General features: G+C 40.4%; 2 protein-coding genes across 3 annotated transcripts in view; one reads left to right on the top strand and one right to left on the bottom strand.

Moving 5' to 3' along the window:
• The window catches only part of RUVBL2 (RuvB like AAA ATPase 2), a 615,067-nt gene that overhangs the window by 79,303 nt on the left and 508,001 nt on the right, over positions 1-27,763 (bottom strand). The window lies entirely within an intron of this gene.
• The window catches only part of POLD1 (DNA polymerase delta 1, catalytic subunit), a 44,005-nt gene continuing 23,751 nt past the window's right edge, over positions 7,510-27,763 (top strand). The window contains exons 1-18 of one of the 2 annotated variants that reach the window (XM_070766848.1): positions 7,510-7,648; positions 8,460-8,623; positions 8,739-8,954; positions 9,520-9,633; positions 10,434-10,574; positions 10,659-10,784; positions 11,322-11,490; positions 14,239-14,353; positions 14,791-14,920; positions 15,512-15,678; positions 17,863-17,967; positions 18,194-18,334; positions 18,489-18,599; positions 23,306-23,497; positions 24,832-24,920; positions 25,634-25,750; positions 26,166-26,279; positions 26,604-26,751. In XM_070766848.1, the coding sequence (XP_070622949.1) occupies positions 8,756-8,954; positions 9,520-9,633; positions 10,434-10,574; positions 10,659-10,784; positions 11,322-11,490; positions 14,239-14,353; positions 14,791-14,920; positions 15,512-15,678; positions 17,863-17,967; positions 18,194-18,334; positions 18,489-18,599; positions 23,306-23,497; positions 24,832-24,920; positions 25,634-25,750; positions 26,166-26,279; positions 26,604-26,751 (2,178 nt within the window). In that variant the 5' untranslated portion in view covers positions 7,510-7,648; positions 8,460-8,623; positions 8,739-8,755. The remainder of the gene's footprint in view (positions 7,649-8,459; positions 8,624-8,738; positions 8,955-9,519; positions 9,634-10,433; positions 10,575-10,658; positions 10,785-11,321; positions 11,491-14,238; positions 14,354-14,790; positions 14,921-15,511; positions 15,679-17,862; positions 17,968-18,193; positions 18,335-18,488; positions 18,600-23,305; positions 23,498-24,831; positions 24,921-25,633; positions 25,751-26,165; positions 26,280-26,603; positions 26,752-27,763) is intronic. The other variant, XM_070766846.1, reaches the window with a different exon arrangement.

The following is a 27,763-nucleotide window of genomic DNA, read 5'->3' on the forward strand; positions in this document are numbered from 1 at the left end:
TAGTTTATTTATGAATTAAAGCTTTGTGATTTGCGATGTCATTTGAGTACTGCCTAATATTCAGATTGCCTTATTTCATGTGGGTTCTGGAGATCTTAAGTGGGATGATATGAGTTGCGACATATCTCTTCTCACCTTTTCTCCTCAATAACTGAAACAACTACTCTCCAAAAGGAAAGACAGGGGCCAAGTTACACGGATCAATAAGAAGAATATCCAAAGACTGGGGAAAGCAAGATACAGGCTTTGGCAAGTGCCCAATGACGTCAACTTTGCCCCCTTTTCAAAAAGCTGTCATAAAGGAGTACTGAAATTAGATAATTAGTCTATCAAATTTATAAATGTATTAATTATTTTATTTGTTGGTTGGTTGGTTAAATTTATTTGTCAGCTTTCTTGCCATAGGGCTACTCTGGGCAGCTTACAATAATAAAATGAAAGAAAATCAAAGGTGTGTAGACAGAACTAAAGTAAAATAATGGAACGATAAAATAAATGGTGGAAAAAGAATACAATGAACATACATTAAAAAGATGAATGAATGGAGAGCACAGCACAGGGTGGAAGGGAATGGGGTAGTTTGCCATCAATCCAGCAACTATTTCCAGTATGGAATGTATGTATGTATGTATGTATGTATGTATGTATGTATGTATGTATGTATGTATGTATGTATGTATATATATATATGTATTTCATTCAATTATTATTATTATTATTATTATTATTATTATTATTATTATTATTAGTATTATTATTCATTCATTCATTCATTTGGATTTTTATGTCACCCAACTCCCAAAGGACTCTGGGCAGCTAATAAAAACAATGAAAGGGTAAACAAAGAAAGGAATTCCATAAGTCAAGTGTCAGAGCCAGGTCTTTTGGAAAAATGGATGGAGGATATTACTTTAGAGGGTAAGATGTTCCAAAGAGTAGGTGTTGCAGCAGCGGCTCTTTTTCTGGATTCCAGTAGTTAGACTTCCTTGACCAAAGTAGACCTTCTCTATCGGGACAAGTAGGACGGGCTTGTCCTAGTGCAGGGACAAGCAAAGTTGGCTCTTCTATGACATGTGGACTTCAACTCCCAGAATTCCTGATCTAGCATGATTGGCTCAGGAATTCTGGAAGTTGAAGTCCACAAGTGATAGAAAAGCCAACTTTGCCTACCCCTGTCCTAGTGGGAAGAGGCAGTTCGCCAGGTAGCCTGGACCAAAGCCATTAAAGGCTTTAAAGATCATAACCAACATGTTGAACTATACTCTGAAGCAGACCAATATCCGGTGAAGTTTGCAAAGCAGAGTTGTAGTGTGGGCTATCCTAGAGCTCCAAAGACTGTTCTCTCTGCCACATGGAAGTTCCCTGGCTTAAAATAGCGTTGGGCCAATTTCACCTTCTTGATTAGGATGTAACTGGCCCAAAGGTATTTTAAGACAGGGAACTTCCATGGTTGAGGATGGAATTGATTGCCTAGATTAGTTCCTAATCCACTTTACAGAGTTTTGGGGAAAATGGGAACCCATGTAGGATGCTTCCTAAACTTAAGTAGATTATGAAGAGTTTTCCAAGAATTTGTGATTGTGATTGTTAATGTGTGAATGGAACAGGGGCAGCCCTGGGTGCAGAGCTTGAGCTATTGTACCATGGGGGCTTCCTCCAGCTCCTATCCTCCCTAGAAAGGCTCAGTAGATGCATGTGAATGATTGGGGTAGGGTTCTACAGGGTGACGAGCTAGAAGGGAATATAGGTAGCCATAGGGTGGGACATTGCATCAGTATAGTGATGGGCATGGGACTCTATTTATTTATTTATTTATTTATTTATTTATTTATTTATTTATTTATTTATTTATTTATTTATTTATTTATTTGTTTGTTTGTTTGTTTGTTTGTTTGTTTGTTTGTTTGTTTATTTATTTATTTATTTATTTATTTATTTATTTATTTATTTATTTATTTATTTATTTATTTATTTATTTATTTATTTATTTATTTATTTATTTATTTATTTATTTATTTATTTATTTATTTATTTATTTATTTATTTATTTATTATTTAGATTTGTATGCCGCCCCTCTCCGAGGACTCGGGGCGGCTCACAGCAGAGAAAAACAAATCATAAATAATCTGAATACATTTAAAACATTTAAGATTTAAAAAGAAACCCCATATAGTACATACACACTCACAAGCATACCATACACAATTTAAACATGCCCAGGGGGAGATGTCTTAGTTCCCCCATGCCTGACTCTATGGGAACAGGAAGGAAGGCCGTTAGAGGGGAAGAGTCCCCAATGTTTAGTATCTGCAGATTTGGGTTCCCTTAGTTAATGCTCAATCACTGGACAGGATTCCCTTGGAGGCCTGGAGCTTCAGATCCTGCTACTGAATGCTTGGTTGGTTAACAAAGCTCCAGTCATCCAAGATCTTACTGAGAAGGAACATGTTGATCTGGCATACATCAACGAGGCCTGGCTGTCACTGAATGGGGATTCACTTTTAAGAGATGTGTCCAGCCAGGTTTAGAGTTAGGTACCAGCCAGGATCATGGTGGTCATTAGAGAAATTCCACCTTTAAGGGCCTTGCCTCCTGCATCTCTAGCTATGAAACTCTTTTTCTGATATGGGACTAATGGGATCAGCTGGAATTGTTGCTACTATAATGACCTTCGAGCTGCGTAGTAACCTTCTTGCCTAAACTGCTTTTTATTTATTTATTTATTTTGTCAAATACACAATGAGGGTTTTAGTGGGTATATATCTATATACACATAGTAAAATACATGATGAAGGTTATAGAGGAGATACTCATATTAAAATATATCTAAGAAATAATAGAAAAGAAGGTATAGTAATAGAACATATCAATGAAAGAATAGAAGAAGAGATATAGGAATAGAAGAAAGGTATAGGAGATATAGGAGAGCAATAGGACAGGGGACGGAAGGCACTCTAGTGCACTTGTACTTGCCCCTTACTGACCTCTTAGGAATCTGGATAGGTCAACCGTAGATGATCTAAGGGTAAAGTGTTGGGGGTTTGGGGATGACACTATGGAGTCCGGTAATGAGTTCCACGCTTCGACAACTCGGTTACTGAAGTCATATTTTTTACAGTCAAGTTTGGAGCGATTAATATTAAGTTTGAATCTGTTGTGTGCTCTTGTGTTGTTGTGGTTGACGCTGAAGTAGTTGCCGACAGGCAGGACATTGCAGCATATGATCTTGTGGGCAATACTTAGATCTTGTTTAAGGCATCTTAGTTCTAAACTTTCTAGGCCCAGGATTGAAAGTCTAGTCTCGTAGGGTATTCTATTTCAAGTGGTGGAGTGAAGGGCTCTTCTGGTGAAGTATCTTTGGACATTTTCAAGGGTGTTAATGTCTGAGATGCGATATGGGTTCCAAACAGATGAGCTGTATTCGAGGATGGGTCTGGAAAAAGTTTTGTAAGCTCTGGTAAGTAGTGTGAGATCGCCAGAGCAGAAGCTACGTAGGATTAGGTTTACAACTCTTGTAGCCTTCTTGGCTATATTGTTGCAGTGGGCTTTGGCACTTAAATCTTTTGTTATTAGTATACCAAGGTCTTTAACCGAGTGGGGATTATCTGTGATAATTTGATTATTCAGTTCGTATTTGGAGTTCAGATTCTTCTTCCCAATGTGTAGAACAGAGCATTTGCTAGTTGAGATTTGGAGTTGCCATGTGTTAGACCACTCAGAAACAGCGTCAAGGTCTTTTTGGAGAGTAGTTGTGTTATCGGTGGTGTTGAAGAGTTTTACATCGTCGGCAAAGAGGACACAGTTGCTTGTGATCTAATCGCAAAGGTCATTGATGTAGAGAATGAAGAGCGTTGGTCCCAATACACTACCTTGGGGAACACCGCTTTTAACTGGGACAGGGGTGGATGGGGGTGGATTGGGGAGTTCACAACCTCTGCAGGCAGGCTGTTAAACTGGTTGATTGCTCTGACCATCAGGAAGTTCTTCCTTATTTCCAGGTTGAATCTCTCCTTGGCCAGCTTCCAGCCATTGTTCCTCGTCCGGCCCTCTGGTGCCCTGGAGAATAGAGTGACCCCCTCCTCACTGTGGCAGTCCCTCATATACCTGTATACTGCTATCATCACCTCGAGGTTCGATTACTGCAACTTTGAAAAGTGTTCGGAAACTTCAGATCGTGCAGAACGCAGCCGCGAGAGCCATTGTGGGGCTTCCTAGATTCGCCCACGTTTCTATAACATTCCATGGCCTACATTGGCTGCCGATCAGTTTCCGGTCACAATTCAAAGTGTTGGTTATGACCTTTAAAGCCCTACATGGCATTGGACCAGATTACCTCCATAATTGCCTGCTACCGCACGAATCCCAGCGACTGATAAGGTCCCACAGAGTTGGCCTTCTCCGGGTCCCGTTGACTAAACTATGTCGTTTGGCGGGCCCCAGGGGAAGAGCCTTCTCTGTGGCGGCCCTTGCCCTCTTGGATCAACTCCCCCTGGAGATTAGAACTGCCCCCACCCTCCTGTCTTTGGCAAACTACTCAAGACCCACCTTTATCGCCAGGCATGGAGGAGTTGAGACACCTTCCCCCAGGCTTTTATATTTTATGTTTGGTATATGTAGCTTCTGCTCTGGCAATCTCCCACTACTTACCAGAACTTACAAAACTTTTGCCAGACCCATCCTCGAATACAGCTCATCTGTTTGGAACCCATATCGCATCTCAGACATTAACACCCTTGAAAATGTCCAAAGATACTTCACCAGAAGGGCCCTTCACTCCACCACTCGAAATAGAATACCCTACGAGACTAGACTTTCAATCCTGGGCCTAGAAAGTTTAGAACTAAGACGCCTTAAACAAAATCTAAGTATTGCCCACAACATCATATGCTGCAACGTCCTGCCTGTCGGTGAGTACTTCAGCTTCAACCACAACAACACAAGAGCACACAACAGATTTAAACTTAATATTAACCGCTCCAAACTTGACTGTAAAAAATATGACTTCAGTAACCGAGCTGTCGAAGCGTGGAACTCATTACCGGACTCCATAGTGTCACCCCCAAACCCCCAACACTTTGCCCTTAGATTATCTACAGTTGACCTATCCAGATTCCTAAGAGGTCAGTAAGGGGCGAGTACAAGTGCACTAGAGTGCCTTCCGTCCCCTGTCCTATTGTTCTCCTATATGTCCTATACCTTTCTTCTATTCCTATATCTTTTCTTCTACTCTTTCATTGATATGTTCTTTTACTATATCTTCTTTTCTATTATTTGTTAGATATATTTCACTATGAGTATCTCCTCTATAACCTTCATCATGTACTTTATTATGTGTATATAGATATATACACACTAAAACCCTCATTGTGTATTGGACAAAATAAATAAATAAATAAACTCTGGACACTTTAAAGAGAAGATTGGACTGCCATTTGGGCGGGGTGCTATAGGATTTCCTGCTCAGGCAGAGGGTTGGACTTGATGACCTGCATGGTTCCTTTCAACTCTAACAATCAATCAATCAATCAATCAATCAATCAATCAATCAATCAACATTTCTGCATTTGATTTGGTAAAGTCTAAATAATCTGACAGCTCTTTGGTATCAAATGAAACTTTTTTCTCTGAATTGTAACATGCTATGTAATTATATATTTGCACCTTTAATAAAAATGTCATCGTTCCAAGTCTTAATTCCAGTTTAATTTTGTGTGGCTGGAACCTATGCAATGCCAACAGCAGACTATTACATTTGATTGTTTTAATAAGTATAGTAAGCAGTAATAAATTTAGTAAGCAGTTCTTTGGAACTAAAGCCAAAGCTGTTATAGCCACTTGATCCCAGGAAAATTACTTAAGATTTGCTTTTGATTTTATCACTATTTTCTAGCATGGTACTTTGGAGAGACATGAATTTTGCCATAGAGATCATCACTACAATGATGTACTTAACTGTGCCAAGAAAGATTGTAAAATGGGGCAAAACACGCATAACAAAAATCTAATTAACAGCACACATTTTGGTCTCAATTTTGATCATTTCACTGTATTCTATGGAAATGTGGGTATCTCAAGAGAAACAAAAAAATAAAAATATTGAATGCAACAGGGATAAGGGTACATGGTAAAACAAGATAAAGGGCCAAGAATGAATGGAAGAGGGTAAAATCAATTTGGATCAAACACTAAATTCAGTAAGCAATACAAAAAGAACATTGTTTAAACATAGCCACATGCAAATAATGTTTGATGATTGAATGGGCAATATAAATATACGAATGAGTACAATTATTCTAAAAGCGCCTGCCATCCCTGTACTAATGTTCACAGGTACTCAAAACTTTAATAGTTTTAAAGTAATCTCATATATGCTTGACAAAAATAAATAAAATAAAAAAGAATGGAAAATTTCTGATAGTCTGATTTCTCAAAATGGGTGAGCAGTGTGGTGGTGGGGGGGGGGGGGTTAGGAAAAGCAAGTAGGATGCTTGGCTGCATAGCTAGAGGTATAACAAGCAGGAAGAGGGAGATTGTGATCCCCTTATATAGAGCGCTGGTGAGACCACATTTGGAGTACTGTGTTCAGTTCTGGAGACCTCACCTACAAAAAGATATTGACAAAATTGAACGGGTCCAAAGACGGGCTACAAGAATGGTGGAAGATCTTAAGCATAAAACGTATCAGGAAAGACTTAATGAACTCAATCTGTATAGTCTGGAGGACAGAAGGAAAAGGGGGGATATGATCGAAACATTTAAATATGTTAAAGGGTTAAATAAGGTTCAGGAGGGAAGTGTTTTTAATAGGAAAGTGAACACAAGAACAAGGGGACACAATCTGAAGTTAGTTGGGGGAATGATCAAAGGCAACATGAGAAAATATTATTTTACTGAAAGAGTAGTAGATCCTTGGAACAAACTTCCAGCAGACGTGGTTGGTAAATCCACAGTAACTGAATTTAAACATGCCTGGGATAAACATATATCCATTGTAAGATAAAATACAGGAAATAGTATAAGGGCAGACTAGATGGACCATGAGGTCTTTTTCTGCCGTCAGTCTTCTATTTTTCTAAAAACTAAACAAGCTGTGATTGCACACAGCAGCTTCCATAAATCATCAAAATAAGGACGTATGTATTACGACATCACTGTAAAATGAGTGTGATTATGTCCTTCTTTCATGAAATGTAAAGTTAACTCAGTGTTCTGTATTGCTTCTCGAAGGACCCAAAGAACCACTCTTATGGAATCTCGGGTACATGAAGGTAAACTCTTAATTCCTTTCTCTGCTGTCTGTTATTATTCTATTGAGAAAGCGCAAGCTGCTATTATGTATGCGCATGCGCATGGGCCATTTGCAATTTCCGTATGCCTTCCCGCTCTTGCCATTCCCTGCCCAAATACGAAGCACGAGTAAAGTAGACGGTCTGGAATTACGTCATCTTTGCTGGTCTAAATATGGAGGTCGCGTCCGTACAAAAGAGTAAGGCGCACGCGTAATGACTGACGAAAGGCAAAACGTAATCGGTAGCGGGGGATAGCAAACGGGGCAAGGGTTGGCATGGCAACAAGGGAGGCTCCTCCCCACAACTTGTTGGCGGGAGAATCGCTGAGCGGTGAGGTGACGTGAGGGTTCCAAGAGAGGTAATTTACACGGAGAATCAGTGTTTTCTGCATCCGAGGGGGACGCTTGGAAAGTGGCCGACCTCTCCGGGGAAAAAAAATTGCCTGACATCTGTTTGGGGTTCCGGGGAGCAGGAGGTTGAGGGTTTATAACAATTTTGAACTGTAACATCCATCGTCCCCAACCATCATGGTCCACACGCGCGGAGGATGCATGGGCTGTTTAAGGGTCTGAAGCAACGATATAGATAAACTAAATGCAGAGGGAAAGTGTATACAAAGAATCAAACTTTCTAACAGCGCTTGTTATTCTGAGGTTGCCTTCCCCGCTTAGTGCTTTCCAGATGTGTGGGCTTTAAGCTCTTTAACTTTGGTGGTTGAAGTAGCCGGAAGTAGTAATCCAATATAGCTGGAGGAAACTTGAGAAAATTCAACTTTTCAAAAGTGTGGTTCCTCCAGCACCAATTAAATGGCATTTAAAAGGGAGAAACTGGTAGAATACAATGGATAATAATATCGCCCATAATGCTACTTCCGTTTTGTGTTTTTTGGAAACCACTGATTTTAATGAATCATTGATCTGATTCAGTAAAGTGATATTTATAAGGAACATGATTTCATTATGTGTGTGTATGTGTATAAAATGAAATCATGTTCTTTACAAATATCACATACACACACACAAACATACACACAGACTTCAATGGTCTTCAAGCAACTGTATATTTTGAAATAAAAAGTTGAAGATGTGGTTCTGAGGCCTGGTGTTTCCCTTTCCTTACCTGTTGTATTTTGGTGTTTAAAATTCATTCTCTTGTTTTATTCATCCCAGGCAAAAATTGAAAGGACACAGTAACAATTCTCAAGCAAATGGGACTTGATTTTAAGTGAATAAATTTTAAGCAAATGAGAGTGTTAAACTGCCCTTAATTTGGTAAGAGAAGGTCATATAATTCTTGATTCTGGATACCTGAGAGACCAGACTCTATAGAAAAAGTAATTTTCCTATATTTATGGGATTTCTGAAATATCAGAATTTTTAGTTGGAATAGATGATTCTGCTTTTTGGAAACAGCATACTTTTGATGAAGCTGACATGGGGTATCCTCAGTTTTTAGGGAAGTCAAGATGGAAAATAAGAAGGTTTCTGTGAGAAGAATTAGTACTGGGAGCTTTACCCCATCACAACCAAAAAGGCCACGAGGAGATTGGGATGAAGATGGTCCTTCACAATTTGAAGAAGAGCTGGCTTTTCTGGATGAGGTGGAAGCTGAGGTGGCTCTAGAAACGAAAGATGCACAGTTGTCATCTGATACCATTCCCCTTGGTGAGTTACAGAGTTGCAAATTGGGAGATTTTCTGAGGCAGAACAAATGCCAGAACAATAAGGGCAACTGCCAAAGGATGATATGTAGATGATAGTGTCCCTGGTGGTTATGATCCATGTTAAAATTAAGCTTTTCATTTCTGTTAAACTGTTACAGAATTTATTTTAATATACTGTTTCAATGTTTTAAACATTGTTACAAGTAGTCCTTATACAACCACAACTGAACTCCAAATTTCCATTGTTAAACAAGACAGTTGTTAAGTGAGTTGTGTCCCATTTTATAACTTTTTAACATGGTGGTTAAATTATTCACTATAGCTGTTAAGTGAATGGTATGGTTGTTAAAGGAATCTGGCTTCCCTCATTGATTTATCAGAAGCTCCCTAAAATGTTGCAAATAACAGTTCTAGTACCCAGCCTGCTGCAACCATCATAAATACATACTAATTGCTAAGTACCTGAAGTTTGATCATTTAACTGTGGGGATGAGTGCAAGAAATATTTAATTGTTCAAAATATGGAATTGGTGAAACAGGATTGGTGAATGTTTTCCTTCTTTCAGGCAACCTCTTCTCATCAGTACACAACCCCAAGTGGCAGAGGCCTCTGCCTCCCAAAATAAATCCCAAAGAGGAAGGCCTGTGTTTCCAGCAAGTGGAACTAGACTATTATGTGGGTAAGTGTACAAACAGGTTTGAGTTACTGATAAATAATTTTAAGGGGTTGAATGACAGATCGATTAGTTTTATTCTTTTTCCTAGAAAATCTTTTGCAGAACTAAATATTCTTATTCCTTGCTAAACAATAACTCTCTGCTACTGAGGGGAAGTCTAAAACTGCTATCATTTCTGGGGGTTTTGACAGCTAGAACAGATGCACAAAGTTACTAATTCTTCTCTTCAGAAAAAATGGGCAAGGAATGGAATTCCCCGTAGAGGTTTTAATCCCACTTTTGTTTTACTTTTGATTGATGTAAGAAGGTATCATAGCAAATAATCCAGGATATATAGGAATGTGTTTTTAGTATGTATATGAAAGATAAGTGAAATTTGGAAAATTTTCCCCTACAAAAGATGAATTAAATTTAAAAACTCATCCATTCCTTTGTATCTTCAGTAAACGTAACATATTTACCCTATTGAAAATAAAAATTGTTTGAGAGAAAAGTCCTACTTTTCTTTTCAATGGTATATACTATATATACACATTTTTCCTAAATGTCTTTATATTTTTTTGAAAAGGAAGAGAATGATTGTCAGATCATATCTATGGTATAAAAAATCCAGAAAATAATAATTTTAAATAGAATTCTTAGAATTTAAATATGAAATGTAGTTGATGGAAACCTGAAGGTGAAGGCATGTTTATTTTACCTAGATGCTAAATAATGTGAGGATACTTTGGAATTCTTTATTGGACAATCATACAACACTCTTTTTCACTAATTAATATGTTCTCATTCTATTCCTTAATCAGGCTCTCACATCCCTGGATTCTCTGGTTGTATCCAAGGTTCTGTACCTATCCTGCGAATGTTTGGTGTCACTGCAGCTGGCAACAGTGTCTGCTGTCATATCCATGGTTTTGCACCTTATTTTTATGTACCTGCCCCACCTGGTGAGTAAAAATTTATGGGTAATGAAAAGTCTGTTTTGAACTTGATTCTTAAAATAAAATTTATTTCCCTTTGTTTTTCTTTAGTATTCCAAGCAGAGAATCTGGCTGAATTTCAACGGGAACTGAATGCAGCTGTGATCCGGGACATGCGGTCCAACAAGGATGGTTTGAACCAAGTTGTTCTGGCAGTGGAGATCTGCAAAAAACAGAGTGAGCATTTGTAAAGAGTGGGTGTATTGCCATCCTGTTTTAGATAACAAGGAGTTGGATTAAATCTAGATATGGAGTACTTGGGCCTTAAAACTACAACTTAGTTATAGTAACACAGTATTGTTATTGTGTTTTCGCAGTGATGTTGTTTTCACTGCTGTTCCCCAAAGCTGTTGTAGTTGGTTGTACATTATAGATTAGAATGAATGTGTTTGAATAATATATCATAAACACAATGGACAATTCCAAATTAACATTCCATTCTAATCTTTCTTCTGTAGATAGCTTTGCCTCCAAGCACTAAATATGAAAATTTTACAAAAGTTATGTTTAACTTTTCTGAACATTACTTGGGCAGCTTAACCATTTTTAATACATGGAAACTTTCAAGAGGCAAAGAGAAGGAACAATGAGCAAATATGAAAGACATTAATGAAAGTCCTTTATATAAATTAATTGGATCAGAGATGGGGATTTGAGGTGTTGGGAATGATAGTGCTTTATTTTTAAAATGTTTCAACACTTTACTTATTTTAGACATGTATGGTTTCCATGGACCACATCTCTTATCCTTCCTGAAAATTACAATGGCACTGCCTCGGTTAATTGCTCCTGCCAAGAGATTGCTGGAACAAGGGCTGCGGTGTGGAACACTTGGAACACACAATTTTCAAGCCTTTGAAGCTAATATTGATTTTGAAATCAGGTGAGACTTAACTATTGATGCAGTTGATTTCCTTTACCAGGCATTGTTTTTAATTTCAAGAAATCTTTCAGAACCATAGGTGTCATGTATTTTACTTGAAGATAAAAGGGAGAACCTTGCTAGGATTCTCAGTCTATTGTACTAGATTATGACACTTCAGTAGGATAGAATATCTAGTCCTCAAAATTGCTTGGAGTTACAGTAGTATATGGTTTTCACAGGAGATCTAAAAAATGACACGAGAATGAGACTTCAGTACTCATGTGATTTCACACGTTTATGAATTATTATTATTATTTTTTACCAGAAATTACTAATCAGGATTCTACAATGCAATAATTGGAAATGGGCTATAAGTACAATTAAATGTATTTTGAAATGTTACCTCTACCCTTAATTTCCCCTGGTGACTTTCAAATGACTTGATCTTAAATTACCATAATTTTTAGCCAGTGCATTTGAATAATAATAATAATAATAATAATTTATTAGATTTGTATGCCGCCCCTCTCCGAAGACTCGGGGCGGCTCACAACAAGCAATAAAACAATATTGTACAGGCACAAATCTAATATTAAGAAAAAACTAAAAACCCTATCAATTTAAAAAAACAAACAGCACATACATACCAAACATAAATTATAATAAGCCTGGGGGAAAGGTGTCTCAAATCCCCCATGCCTGGCGGTATAGATGGGTCACCAGGTTGTGGAAGGTCATCCTAGACCAGGGGTCGGGAACCTATGGCTCGCGAGCCAGATATGGCTCTTTTGATGGCCGTATCTGGCTCGCAGACAGGGCTCCTAGCACTGAGCTCCCGCTCGCAGCTGTCCCCTGGCTCCTGCTCGATGCCACGGTTTTCGGCGCTGTCCTGCTGGGCCCCAAAGACGGAAGGCAGGAAGAAGGAGAGCTCCATTCTTCTCGCCTTTTTCCCGCCTTCCGTCTTTGGGGCACAGCAGGACAGCGCCGAAAACCGCGGCATCGAGCAGAAGCCGGGGGACAGCTGCGAGCGGGAGCCCCAGGAGGGAAGTACCGGCAGCGCCCCGCCCAGCTGAAGCTTCACTGGCGTCGGCGGCAAATGTCCTTTGTGGCCCGGTGGGAGGGGGGGCTGCAGCGGCCGCAGGCAGTCGCAGGGAGATGGCGGCGGCGAGAGGGAGCTCCAGCTGGGCTGGGGGTTCGGGGGGGCCATGAACGCCGCCCGGAGCCAATGGCTTCTTTTGGGCTTACTTGAATTCCTGCTGCTGGTAAGCGCGCGCGGGTGGCCGGGTGGGAAGGGCGAGGCGCGAGGGGGAGGCAAGTGGAGAAGCGGAGAGAGAGAGAAGTGGACCAAAAGAAAGAAAAGGGAAAGAGAGGGAGGGAAAGAGAAATGGAGAGGAAGGAAGGAGGGAGGGAGGGGAGGGAGGGAGAGAAGGAAGGAAGAGAAAGGAGGGTAGAAAGAGAGGGAGAGAGAGAGGAGAGAGAAAGGAAGAGGAGAGATAGAAAGGAAGAGAGAGAAAGAAAGAGGGATAGAAAGAGAGAGAGAGTGAGAGATGCTCAGTGAGCCTTTCTTTGAAGTTGCCTTTCTTTCTTTCTCTCTTTCTCTTTCTCTCTTTCTCTCTTGCTCTTTCATTCTTTTTTCTTTCTCTTGCTTTCTTTCTTTCTCTTTCTTTCTCTCCTTCCTTCCCTCCTTCCATTTCTTTCATTCCCCCTCTCTATTTTTATTTCTCTTTCATTCTTTCTTTCTCTCTTTCTTGCTTTCTTTCTTGCTCTTTTTCTTTCTCTCTTTTACCTTCCCTTCCTCTATTTCTTCTTTTCTTTCTCCTTCCTACCTTCTTCCCTCCCTCCCTTCCTTCAGTCCTTCCTCTCTTACTCTCCCCTTTCATAAGTTTCCTTGCTTCCTTCCTCTGTTCCTGTCCCTTCCCCCTTTCTTTCTTTCTTTCTTTCTTTCTTTCCTTCCTTCCTTCCCTCCATTTCTTGCTTTCCTTCTCCTTCCTCCCTTGTTTCCTCCCTCATTCCCTTCTTTCACTCCTTCTTCTCTTACTCTCCCCTTTCACACCTTTCCTTGCTTTCTTTGCACCCTTCCTCTGTTCCTGTCCCTTCCCTCTTTCCTTCCTTCCCACCCTCCATCCATTCATTCACCCATTCCTCTCTTGATCGCCCCTTTTACCATTCCTTCCTTCCTTCCTTCCGATGTGGGCCTGGGCCAGCAGAGTAGTTTGCTTTTGCACCCCGTCTCGAGCTCCCTTGGTGCCAACCCGGCCCTCCCCACTTCAGAGAGAAGGGGGAGAAAGAGAGAGAGAGAAAGAGAAAGAGAGAGATAAAAAGAGAAAGATAGAGGGAGGGAGAGAAAGAGATAGAAAGAGACAAAGAGAGGGGGAGAGAAAGAGAGAGAGAAAGAAAGAAAGAGAGAAAGGGAGATACGTACGGCTCTCGCGGAATTATATTTCAAAATATGTGGCGTTTACGGCTCTCTTAGCCAAAAAGGTTCCTGACCCCTGTCCTAGACTGTTTTGTAATATATTGAGACATTAAAAAAAACATAACAGACATTAAAAAAACAAGATAAATGAATAAAATACAGTCATTGGAGCATATGCCTGTAATTTAGTAAGCCATTTTACAGTGAGGGAATCCCTGTGGTAATCTATTTGAACTGCATTGAGAGTTACTATTTTAATCTCAAAATGGAGGGAAGAAGCCATAATGCTTCTTCGCTCCATTTGTTGATGAGGATCAAATATCTCTCCTCATCTCTGTCTCCAAACGTAGGTTCATGGTAGACCGGGATATTGTTGGCTGTAACTGGATTGAATTGCTTGCTGGCAAATACCGCCTGCGACAAGAAGAGTCTGCTGCAGAATCTGATAAGGAGAATCCACGCAAGGTGGGGTTGGTGGGAAGACTTAGAAAAGCCAGATCATGTCCAGAAACAACAATAAAATCAGAGGACTAGAAATATAGCTTTGTAAAGAAAGAGTAAACGACCCTTTCCAACTTTATGATTTCTTCTAACCCTCATTCCCATTATGTCCTAACAATACTGTCTGAAATAGAAGAAGCTAAAAAGTAAATTACTAGTCCAGAATGATCAAAAGCTTCATTACATAGTACACATTTGAATCCAGTTCTTCTCATTTATTATATTTAATGGTGACTATATTGTATAGAGTATATAGGCTGTATCTCTTTTGTAAGAAATGAGTGCATTGGAAGAACTGGCTAAAGTGATTTTATATCAATCTTAGGTTGGGAACATACTAGGACTGAAGACCTTTTACAGGAACAGCTGGATTACTGGCTTTGCTTTTTCTCCTGTTTTAGGTGTCACTGTGCCAGTTGGAAGCTGATGTGGCTTGGATGGATTTCATTAGCCATCCACCTGAGGGAGAATGGCAATGTATAGCTCCCTTGCGTGTCCTCAGTTTTGATATTGAATGTGCTGGACGTAAAGGTATTAAGGGAAGATTTGAACAGGGCAGAATGTGACATAATAAAATAGAAGTGGGGAGACTAATCATTCAGACTCCCCTTAGGTAATTCCACATATAAGTTATATAAGAATTGCTATCATTTTTATAAGGAGGGAAATGATGAGGGAAATGTCGGGTGAAACATTCAACTGGTAATTAAATACAGTATATCAGTTTAAGCTTAGAAGTAGAGATTGTTGCCATCTTACACAGAGCAGAAGGCTCATATAGCACACACACAAGGTTGTGTTAGCTATATGAGCCAAACAAATCCTTTGGATAAATAAAGCGTGTGTGTGATTTAATTGTGCAATGCTTTATTGATTACAAGTTAGAATGACCAATTAGTCATTATTTTGTTAGATGCAAGTTCTGCTCTGCAAATTAAAAGAATGGGTTGGAAACAGATCCATAGTTCTAAAAGCTTGGAATGTGGGCTCTGAGGCTCCCCATAACAATAAATTGCTTATAGTTCAGATTCAATAATAGATGCTTTTGAGAGTGGAAAGTTGAGACAGTTCTTATGCTAATGGTCTCTTGTAAACCTCATCCTTTTTCGTGTTTTGTCTCAGGCATTTTTCCTGAACCTGAGAAGGACCCAGTAATCCAAATTGCTAATATGGTTCTACGACAGGGTGAAAAGGACCCTTTTGTGCGTAATGTCTTCACACTACAAAACTGTGCCCCCATTGTGGGCTCTCAAGTGCTTTGCTTTTCAAAGGAGGCTGAACTTCTCAAGGTAATGCTTACATTATCTTGGGCCTGTGGAATACTGTATGGTGAGCAATGTTTTCACATACTTGACAGCTTCAAGTATATGGGCTTCAGTTCATAGTATCCCACAGCCGGCCTGGTATGCTTAATATGGAATGTATAATTTTAGGATTTGTGTGAGGATAATATATTCCATTTTAGATCATATTTATGTACAAATACTGAAAATTGAAAAATTCCCACAAACCTTTAGGCATCACTGTAGATAATATGATGGAATGCTGCACCAAGTTTCAGTGTGAACTGTGTAAGTGATGATAAGTGATGCATATATGTGGTCTAATGGGTAAGACAAGATAGTTCTGTCAGAGTGCTCACAGGTTTACTATGCAAGACAACCCAGGAACAATAACAACAAACATGTTTGTAATAAATAGTGATTTCATCTACAAAAGAATATATACCAGTGATGGCGAACCTATGGCATGGGTGTCACAGGTGGCACGTGGAGCCATATCTTCTGACACGTGAGCCATTGCCCTAGCTCAGTTCCAACGGGCATGTGTGTGCTGGCCAGCTGATTTTTGGCTCAAACAGAGGCTCTGGGAAGGCGTTTTTGGCTTCCAGAGAGCCTCTGGAGGGATGGGGAGGGAGTTTTTGCCCACCTTCGGCTCCAGAGCAGCCCTTGGAGCCTGAGAAGAGTGAAACCCAAGCCTACTGGGCCTACCAGAAGTTGGGAAACAGGCCATTTCAGGCCTCCAGGGGCATGGGAAGCTGTGTTCGCCCTCCCCAGGCATTGAAGTATCTGTGTGGGCACTTGTGCATATGCGATAGTATGCAAGCACGCTCTTTCGGCACCCGAGGAAAAAAAGGTTTGCCATCACTGATATATACTGTACATACATATTCTATAGGCAGAAGTCAAACAATCAATAAATTACAGCAGGAAAGAATACAGGGTGAGAGAGAGATGCCCTAATAGGGCCTTCTTATTATATAGACTCCTAAAGGGATAGCAGCTAAAAACCTTGCTGACTCATTCCCATCAGTGCATCATTGTATCAGCTAGTCAGCTCTTAAATCATTGACCAGTTCTTATGTGCCAGATATGAAAGAAGTAGGATTAGTTATTCCAGATGTGAAAAATATGAAATACATTAAAGCTGATATAAAAGGAAAATAATACCCAAGACATGGAAGAAAAACACCAGAATAAGTTATGAAATTGCTACCTGTTCATTCCTCTCTTTTCTAGTTTGATCTGGGATTAGTTTCTTTATTCATCATAGTACATGAAACCTTAATACTATATCTTGGAACAATGGATTTCATATATAATGGATAATTGTTCTGCATTAAGTGAAATTTTATTTGCATAAGTAAGTATGTACATTGCAAGTCCAACTGAATGGACATTTGTATATGAATTTCAGTCCCTCCCTCTAACTAGTCAATTAAAATGAGGCTTGTTGTATTGGGAAAAATGCAAATATCCAAGGTTGAATGTCAGCAAACATAGTATCATGAAAAGAAAGACTTTAAAAGCTATTGGTTTTAAGATACAAGAAATTTTATTTAATGCAATTGTCATTTCTGAATGTGTAGTTACTTTCATAAGCATAAAGTCTTTCCATTCTGATTTAAGCACTTACATATTTGGCAAGGGATGATGGAATAATTGTATTTCTCCTGAATTTACATAGTAGGACCATGTAAGATCTTTGCCTTAAACTCTTGTAGAGCTGAGAACAATAAATAATTCTGGCCCAAATGGGCTGATGTTTTTGTAAGTGACTTCAGTTGTTTCAGATTTTTATAATGACTTCAAATCAAAGCATCTGCTTCTAGTTTCAACTTTATTTAAGTGGATGCACAAGAGGTCCATATAGACTCATTAAGCATTGTAAAAAATTAAAATAGGGATTGGTTGCAGCTCAGTGCTTTGTTAGGAAGGATCCAGTGTGTTTTGAAGAAAAGATAAAGGTAAGCTGAGATGTTGGAGAGCACTCCTTTGAGTCACTGCTGCGGAAAAGTAGATTGCAGGTTACCCATTTGACTTTTGATGCATGGATGTTTTGTAACTAGTCATGCTCTTTTTGAATAGGTAAGCTACCTGTAGCAATTGTTTTCTAACAGCATCTCTCATGCTTCATGATCCAAATATGTCCTTTGGCCTAAAAGGCCTAAAAATTAATAAATGTTTTTCCAGACGTGGGCAGAATTTATACGAACTGTAGATCCCGACATCATCACTGGCTATAACATCCAGAATTTTGACCTTCCTTATCTCATCACCAGAGCCCAGACTCTCAAGGTAACCAGCGTGTTTCCTTCTAGTAGTACTTTTTCTTTTGTTCAAATGATTTGTATTAAAATATTTCATCAATCTAAAGAATTGAACCAGGAATCATTTCCCCCCATATTTTACCATGCCAAACAAACTAATCAATAAATGCCATACTGTAATTTTACCTATAAATTCATTTGCCCTGCCCATACACTTTATTCACGCCTCAAAGCTTGTTTTTCTTCATCCCCAGGTCATCCCATTTCCCTTCCTGGGCCGTATTCTTTCCCGCAAGTCTGTCATCCGTGAGTCTTCCTTCCAGTCTAAGCAGATGGGACGGCGGGAGAATAAAGTAATTAACATGGAAGGCAGAGCCCAATTTGATCTACTTCAGGTAACAAAAAAAGGGCCCCCTCCCCATAGTTCCATTTTACTGATGCAAAATTGAAGCTGAGAGTCAGTGGCAGCTGGAGGCTCTTAGATACAAGGTCTAGTATTTTGCCTGTGGGACATGCAGTCTCATAATTTAGCTTTTCCTCTACCTTTAGGTTCTATTGAGGGATTACAAATTACGCTCTTACACCTTGAATGCTGTCAGCTATCACTTCCTGCAGGAACAGAAGGAAGATGTCCAGCATTCTATTATTACAGATCTTCAGGTAACAAATAGTAATTTCCCCCCCTGGTATGAACACCCTTTTGTAGTTGTTACTGGTTATGTTATCCCCTTGGCTTCTATTTGTCAGATGATTGATTTAGTGACTATCAAGTCATCTGTGATACATTGTACAATAGAAATGAGAAATCAAATCCATCTGTCAGATCTCTCTGTCAAATTTGCTATGCCTCTAGTACGTCTCTTCTCTGTCCTTAAAGCCTGTCCCCCTTAGGTAGTAACTGTTTAAAGATATTTCTCTTTAAGTGTTGGTGTGTTCCCCTCACACTTTTTCTCAGCCTTCCTTATTTAAAATAGTGTACATTTTGAAGTCATAAATGTCATCCCTTTTTAGCAGTTTATATTCCTTCCTGTAAGAACAAGGGAACCAAATGTTGGGTTTTGCAGGACTCATTTAAAACTGTATGGAAGCAGAACAATCCTCCGCTTGCATCTGTACCTCTCTTCCTTTTTGTTTCTGTGCCTATGTTTTTCTATCACTTCTTAGACCACCCTGACTCTTTGACTCCCTTACATTTGGTGCCTTACATGGCAAACAAAGTGAATGCTCTTCTAGTGGTTACTAGAAAGGACTACCTAAACATTACATAGCATATGTCTTCCCCTCTTGATTTTGTCATCCTCTTGATTTTTGGCATGTCATTTATTTAGAAAGCCCTCTTCTTTCTTTCTTTCTTTCTTTCTTTCTTTCTTTCTTTCTTTCTTTCTTTCTTTCTTTCTTTCTTTCTTTGCTTCCTTCCTTCTTTCCTTCTTTCCTTCTTTCTTTCTTTCCTTCCTTCCTTCTTTCTTTCTTTTGGATATGGTTAATTCTTATACATATTCTTTGCTTCCTTACTCCTTTCTGAAAGGGTTTTTTCCCTTTAGAACTTATATAATATGCTTTTACAAGATAATAATTCCAGAGAAAAACAAATAAAATGAACTATTAAATAGCCATAAACTTTTCAGGTGAAGAGATAACTAGGAAAACCCCCTTAATGTTTGGCAGTAATCCCTCATATCTCAGATAATAAAATAAAATAAAATAAAATAAAAGACATGGTCACTAGTGTTGGGCAACTGAACTTGCATAATTCGGGTCCGTGCAGAACTTTGCGGTGTTCGGCATACCGAACCGGAACCTGGACTTTTAAAAAAGTCTGTGTTCAGGTTTGGTGTTCGCTTCAACACCGCGGTGGGCGGGAGGTGGAGGTAGCGAGGGCTCTGACTCAGGGAAGCTGGCTGAGGAACTCTGGGAGTTGAAGTCCACAAAGTTTTAAAGTGAGGTTGGCTAGCTGAGGAACTCTGGGAGTTGAAGTCCACCCCAGCGCTCTTTGGAAAAGGGAGAGGGGCGGTGGCAGGCAGAGGGGAATTCCCCCCCCCCCACTCTCCCAGCCTCCGTGCCACTGCCCGGTTGTCATCTTCTGCGAAAAGGAGGAGGAGCCGGTCGCCGGTCACGGCGGAAGAAGGCGAACACCAGGGAGCTGTTGGCCGGTTGCTAGGCTGGGAGGGAGGCGGGAGACGGGAGGAGGAGGGCTTTAAAAAGGTGGAGGAAATCCGGATCATTGGAGTACAACAAGGGAGGGGAGGCGTGGATTTCCCACAGACGGGAGTGGTGGTTTCCAGCTGGTGGCTTTCAAAGGGGTGTGTGTGTGTGAGAGAGAGAGAAAGAGTGTGTGTGAGAGAGTGTTGTGTAAATATGTGTGTGAAAGTGTGTGTGTGTGTGTGAGAGAGGAAGAGAGAAAGTTGTGTGTGAGAGAGGGTGCATGTGTGTTTGTGTGCAGGTGTGTGTGTGGGAGAGAGACCACGCAGGGAAGGAAGGCTGGCAGGCAACGGGCATCACTCCCCCCCCTTTTTTCACCTGCGTGCCTTCCTCCATCACTCCTGGCCAGGGAAAGTGGGAGGAGAAAGGCAGGCAGGAACCGAAGCCAGAGCAGCGTCTCCTCCTCCTCCCATTGGAATCGGCCACGTCGCCAAGCAAGCTGATGGGTCCTGCCTGCCTTTCTCCTCCCCCTTTTCCCGGCGAGGAGCTACTCCTCTTCTCAGAAGATGACAGCCGGGTGGCGGTGCGGAGGCTGGGAGAGTGGGGGGGATTCCCCTCTGCCTTCCGCCGCCGCCCTCCCCTTTCCAAAGAGCGCCGGGGTGAGCTAAGGCTGCCCTGCGCAATGGGCACAACGGGGGAAAAGCCGCGCTACCTCCTAGCCTAAAATTTCCCCGTTTCGGGAATGGCGCTGCAAGCAAAAGGAGGCGGGGAATTCCATTTGCTTGCCACCCAGGATGGGATTCCGGGGGCAGGGCTTTGACGTCACGGAGACTCCTTCCTGGCCAGGGCCGAAGGAAATAAAGCCACGGGCCAGGAAGGAGTCTCTGTGACGTCAAAGCCCCACCCCCGGAATCCCAGCCTGGGCAGCAAGCAAATGGGATTCCCTGCCTCTTTTTGCTTGCAGCGCCATTTCCGAGGTGGGGAAGTTTTGGGCTCGGAGGCGGCGCAACTCTCCCCCCGTTGTGCCCATTGCCCAGGGCAGCCCGCGGCCACCTGTCTCCTTTTATTTCTTATGGAAAAGGCGCGGCTGCAGCATCTGAGCCTTTTCCGTAAAAAATAAAATGAGACAGGCGGCCGCGGGCTACTTTGGCGGAAGACGGGAGGGCAGGGCCAGAAGTGTTGGGGTTCGGGTTCGGCGAACTTACCCGAACTGTGCCGCCAAGTTTGGCCGAACCCAAACTTCTTTGGATTCGCCCAACACTAATGGTCACAGTACAAAACAGTTATCTGACTTGGCCATGTTCTTTAAATCTTGTGGATCTGAGATGAAAAAGTCAGTGTATTATATGAACTAAATTACTGGTATATCAAGTGTCAGGATTTAATAGACTGTCATTCTTAATTTCTCTGTAATAGAGGGAGCACAAGTTATCCTTGCTCTTGAAGGCCAGCACAAGGCTTTCATCAATGGAGAGGATCTGTGTCAGATGAATTAGAAAAGCCTAGCAACTATTTTGTGCCGTTCTTAACCAGGGAACGTAAAAGAAAATACAGTGGTACCTCGGTACTTGAACGCTTTGGTTCTCGTACATTTCGGATACCAAACAAAATTTTCGGCAAAAATTTGCTTCGGTATCTGAACAAAAATTCGGATACCAAACAGCCACAGAAAATTTTGTTTATTATCCGAAATGCTACAAGATTTGAGGGGACGGGGTGAGACGGAATGGGAGTCGGAATCCGACACGCCCATCCTGGCTGCCCACTAAACAGCCTCCCAGTCTCTAGTCTAAGCTCTCCAAGCTGTAGGAAGGGTGGGGGCGGCTGCAATGCTGGCAGTTTCGGGGGGGCTCCTTTCCTCAATGGTTCGTCTTGTTCCCTTTAAGCAGCTACACCAACTTTCTCCTTCCCGATGGCAGCAGCGGCTTTCCTTCGAGCAGCAGCAGTTCCGGGAACGTCAGTGGCTTCCCTTTCTCATGTGACGTTCCCGGCACTGCTGCTGCTCGAAGGAAAGCCGCCGCCGCCGTCTCTGGGAAGGAGAAAGTTGGTGTAGCTGCTTAAAGGGAAGAAGACGAACCACTGAGGAAAGGAGGCCCCCCAAAAAACTGCCGGTATTGCAGCTTCCTACAGCTTGGAGTGCTTAGACCTCAGATCTTTATCCCATAGGAAATAAAGGAAATAGGGGCTGGAAACCAATTAAACTCATTTCCATTATTTCCTATGGGATAAATTAATTCGGTACTCGACCAAATCGGTTCTCGACCTCATTTCTGGAACGAATTGTGGTCGAGAACCAAGGTACCACTGTAGATTAAATGATGCACATAGCTGATGTCTCCTCTCAAGGAGTATGACATATTTTGGGCAGTGCCTGATCAAGATAGGCATGAGATGGTCCTCAGTTATCCTGCTAGTCTTGCCTCTCCTTTGCCTTTTCTCTTTGAGAAGGAAAAACGTGATGTGACACAGATGAAATGTGAGGTGAAAGCCCATTCAGGGTAGGGGTGGCAGGTTGCCAGCCTGACAGATCAATAGTTCCTCATACCTGCCATAGAATGAGGGTGCTCAATTTTTTTTGGGGTCAAGGTTCTTATATATATTTTTTATTAAGGCTGCAAGTGTATGTAACAAGGTGAAAAGTGGATGTCAGTCAAAGGGGAAGTGCATATGTCCAGAGTAAAGAACATATTTATTTAAACCTCATTTACTTTTTTTCATAAATTGATTCTTTTTCCACTCTCCTCTATAATCCAGTCCTAAAATCTATGTTTGATTTAAATATCTATATTAAAAATTAACAATGAATGAAGAAGTTAGAGTTGAATTGAACTTCAACCAGCTGTGCTTGAGGTGAACTATTGAGCAGCTAAAGAAACTATCAAAAAGTTATTTCTTTTATGTCTGAAAAGTGTGGGAATGAGTGTCCCTGGGCTCTCAGCCGGCCTATAAAACCAACAGTCAGTGGACTATACCATCCTTCTCCATTCCTATGCCAACTTGCTGTCTCTAACATTTTGCTTCCATTGCTTGGAGAATACTACATGAACATTGCTTCCATTGCTGCATGGAGTTTTCCTGTTTCCCTAAGACACACACACACACACACACACACACACACACAGACAGAAACCAACTGGATGAGTTTAATCACTTTTGTATTTATTTGTCCAGAGCTTAAATGATATCTCCTTGTCTTCCTTCTGACCACCTTTGACTTCCCCTTGCAGAATGGTTCAGATCAATCACGTCGGCGACTGGCTGTATACTGCCTCAAGGATGCCTATCTGCCACTGCGGCTTTTGGAGAAGCTCATGTGTGTCATCAATTACATGGAGATGGCAAGAGTCACTGGGGTACCTCTTAGCTATCTCCTAGCCCGTGGGCAACAAATCAAAGTGGTGTCCCAACTTCTGCGGCAGGTAAAGAGAAACTGATCTTTTGCCAACAAGGCCAGGAGATCATGAGCAGGCAGGGTGAGGTGGGGAGATCAGAAGCTCAAATCCTGAGATATTTACTATGCAGTGTGTGAAAGAAGTATAGAATGTAGCTTGTCCATTGCCTCAAAAATGATTATTTGCTATTGTGAGTTTTGAGAAAGCTCGATGTGTACACTAATTACATGGAGATGGCGAGAGTCCTAAGTTACCTTACAGTTAGCCCAATATTTATGCAGTAGCAAGTTTATATTATTTAGTTTTGTACACATAGAACTGTTGTAAAATAATATTTCCTCCTAAGAAGGGCCTTATAAAATTGAATTGACAATTGAAGAATTAAAAGCGCAATTGCAATATTGATATATGGTCCAATTTTTATTACTTTACTACTATTATTAATTACTATTTTATCTCACCCTTACTCCAGAGAACTCATGGTAGCATATATTCTCCCACTATCTTACCTCTAATCCAAACAACTGTTCTTTTAAAAGGGATGGGCTAATGGATAATTTGCTAGTGAGTAGTGTGACTGATTGAAGACCCAAACCTGGATCCTCTTATCATCATATGAACCACCATGTTGGTTTTCTTATCAGTCATGTAGTCATGAACAAATACTCAGTGACTTTAGATAAAACTTCTACAAAATGTCTCATCTATTCAGTTCCTTTTCAATTATCATTCATTGCATTTTGGGTTTAGAATTGATGTGATTTGTTCAGTTTAAGTTTATGATGATACTTGAATCCAGCCATTTTACTCAAGCTATTACCATTTAGGCTTAGAATATTCCATGAGGCAAGCTAACCATAGGTGGTTCAACAAAGCATAATTAAAACATCATGGTTTAATTTGTGAATCTGGCAATTGTAACTCTTTGGATGTAGGTTTGGATTGTAAGCTGGTTTTTTAAAAAAACTTTGAGTGCTATGCTGCATTTTATTTCTTCACTGCTATCTCTAACAACACAAGGAATATTACTCTGAATATATAGAAACTGACAATATTAAAAAAAAACAAGAAACAGTATAGTGTATAAATCACAATTCATCAGTAAATTAAATGTGTAGTAAGTTATAAGACTGTAAGGAAATGGGACTGTTTTTATAGTTAAAGGTTTACTCCTCCCCAACTTATTCTTACTGAGTGGGTTTAGGGAATCAAACTTATTTTTTTGCCAGGTGTATTGAAAATATAATGGATACAAAAGAAACATGGCCAGTAGACTTAAGATAGGATTTAATGGAAGAAGTCCCACCTAACAGCAGAATTATAAGAGTTGCTGCAGAGCTGATATTTTTCTCTGTTCAAAGGCTATGAAGCAGAATTTGGTGATGCCAGTGGTGAAGACAGAAGGTGGGGAGGACTATGCAGGTGCAACTGTCATTGAACCTCTGAAAGGGTAAGTTTTGTAAATCTATGAGAATTTTCTTACATTAATGGATGTGAGGGTGGGAAGTAATGTATGTATGTGTGTTGTGTACTCTGGTTGGGAGGTGTTGCAGAAATAAATAAGCAAACTTCATGTATTGTCCTAAAGGATGGCTCTTTTTGCTTGTGAGATGCATGAACATGGTGCTCTGAAAATATATGTAAATTAGTTCAGGCCATGTTGAAGCAAGTCATAACAACATTATATATGAATCTAGTTACTGAGCCTTTCTTCCATATATAAATCTTGGCTTCAGAAATATAGAGTGGAAGTAGAAAAGAGGACTGTGGTGAGGAATAATGAGTTGTGTCCCAGGCTATTTCAGCTTTGGGCAATGGAGAAATAGACTCTAATTTGAGAAGGAGATCTCATAAAATTGACTTGAATGCCAGATGCCAAATAATTTTCTGGAGGGACAGAATAGCATTTTGTCTTACTCAGTCCTATTTAACTTGGAAGATGCATTGGGACTGCAATTAAAGGCATATTTGCTGAGATTTCTGGGACCTGTAGTTCTAAGATCTTTGGAGAATGCCTTTGGAGAGGTGGTGGTGGTGCAGGAGGAGGAGATGAGAGAGAGAAAGTAGATAAGATTAGACAAATAGACAGATAATTAATTAACTCCTTTTCTCTTTATATGTGAAGTGGGGTATACACATTTAAATAAAGTATTTCTGTTTTAGCTATTATGATGTGCCAATTGCAACCTTGGACTTCTCCTCATTGTACCCTTCAATCATGATGGCTCACAATCTGTGCTATACTACTCTTTTACAACAGGGGGCAGTTGAACGCTATGGGTGAGTGAAGAAGGATTGATAACCTCTTACTCAGTTACCTGGAGAATTGAGTGGGAGGAAATCATAAATAATAAAATATACTAGTCTACATTTTCTGGAGTTGGAGGGACAAGAATGGCTTCTTGATGCTCCATGTTGCTTGGCACAATGATTTCCCCCCAAACATAGCTGATTGGTTGTAAGCCTCCTTATTTGCAAATCAAAATCCAGATGCCCCAGATGTTCTCCAATAATATTTTTATTGTAGGTGAACTTAAGGGATTGGAAGCAGAAAATCTTCAAATATTAGGAAAGGAGGGGAGATGGCTGTGGTATATTATTGAGGCAAGATATAATTTAAACTGAGATGGTAATGTTTAACAGTCTGGACTTCTAGATTATTTATGACCTGATCAATTGTTTCCTGTTTTACTAGGATTTCTCCAGAGCAGTTCATTCGTACCCCTACAGGGGACCATTTTGTGAAGTCATCTGTTCGTAAAGGTCTTCTTCCTGAGATTTTGGAAAACTTGCTGGCTGCTCGTAAGAGGTGAAAAGGGAGGAATGTGGGAATATAGGTCATAATTTAGCATGTAGAATATAGGAACAGAAATTGAATATTTGAACTCTACTTCAGTCTTGCTGTCTCCAATTAAGAAAATATCATGAATTAGGTCAGTAAGTGAGATGGGACATTACCTAAAGCACTGGATAGCTATTCTGGTCATAGTGGGCATTTATTGGCTTGGATTACAATATGTTTTATATGAACACAATTATTGGCAGGAGTCTGAATCCATAGATATTTCTGAACACATACTGAGCTGGTAAAGGACTGGTGGTTTTACCTCATTCTGTTCCCTCTTTGGCTCAGGGCCAAGCTAGAATTAAAGCAGGAAACTGACCCATTTAAGCGACAGGTACTGGATGGACGGCAGTTGGCTCTCAAGGTCAGCGCCAATTCTGTTTATGGATTCACTGGGGCCCAAGTAGGCAAACTACCTTGCCTCGAAATATCACAGGTAAGCCTGCTCTCTCTCAAAGACAGGATCTGTTTCTGAATGCTGGAAGTCATTCTTATGTGTCCCCTATTGGGGCAGTTGCATGTCTTTATAGGACATATCCATGTTTCAATAAGATATTTGCTATTAGTTGTCACTAAAACTGATTCCCCATTACTTTAGTTGTCATTAAAACTGATTGCACATTTCTATAGCTGTCATTAAAAACGGATTCCTGTATTTGAAAGGGTTGAAGTGATGTTGAAGATGATTTGTATGGTGACAATTAACTATGACAACTAAACAAAAACTCTGGCAGATAGATATGCTTTCTCTGAAAAGATAGGCAAGGGGAAGCCCATGACCTAGTAGGAAAGCCAAAGGTGCCGGGTTATCTATGCCCAAAAACAAAATGTTCAGCTTTTGCATCTTGATTGTTCTAGCTACAATTCTACAAGTTTGGTTAGATAACCAGCAGATATTTGCTTGGAAACTAAGCAGGCTTTCAAAGTGGGTGGGGGATTTAATATCAAGAGATCGAATTTCAGGGTTCACTATTTTCTAGAAACATTGTAAGAGTACTAAAGATTAGTTTTAATTCTCTGATTTATTGGGTTTTGAATATTATTGAATATGGTGTTTATAAGATATATGTACTTTTAAAATTGTAGCAGTTTTTTTAAAAAAGCACTTGACTGTTAGGGAGGAGCATATATGTAAAATGATTCAGAGGAAGTGCTTTATACTAAATGCAAGCACAGCACCTCTCTGCTCTTGTCTAATGGAAGCTTGGTTCTGCCTGATTTCCAAATGAGTTTAAATGCAGAAAATATGCCACTGCTTTAAAGAATCTACTAATTAATGCAATTCTTGAAGTATTGGCATTTTTTCCCAGAGTGCTTCTGATTGCTCAGTTTTTACTCAGTTTAGATTCTTTTAAAGTCCTTTTGCAAGCACTGGAATTCCTCTAAACAAGATAATATTAACAGCCCAGCTGCTGCTCACCAACTAGATTTCCTATTAGAGGAAGTGA

This window comes from Erythrolamprus reginae, chromosome Z (genome assembly GCF_031021105.1).
Source record: "Erythrolamprus reginae isolate rEryReg1 chromosome Z, rEryReg1.hap1, whole genome shotgun sequence".
Taxonomy (NCBI): domain Eukaryota; kingdom Metazoa; phylum Chordata; class Lepidosauria; order Squamata; family Dipsadidae; genus Erythrolamprus; species Erythrolamprus reginae.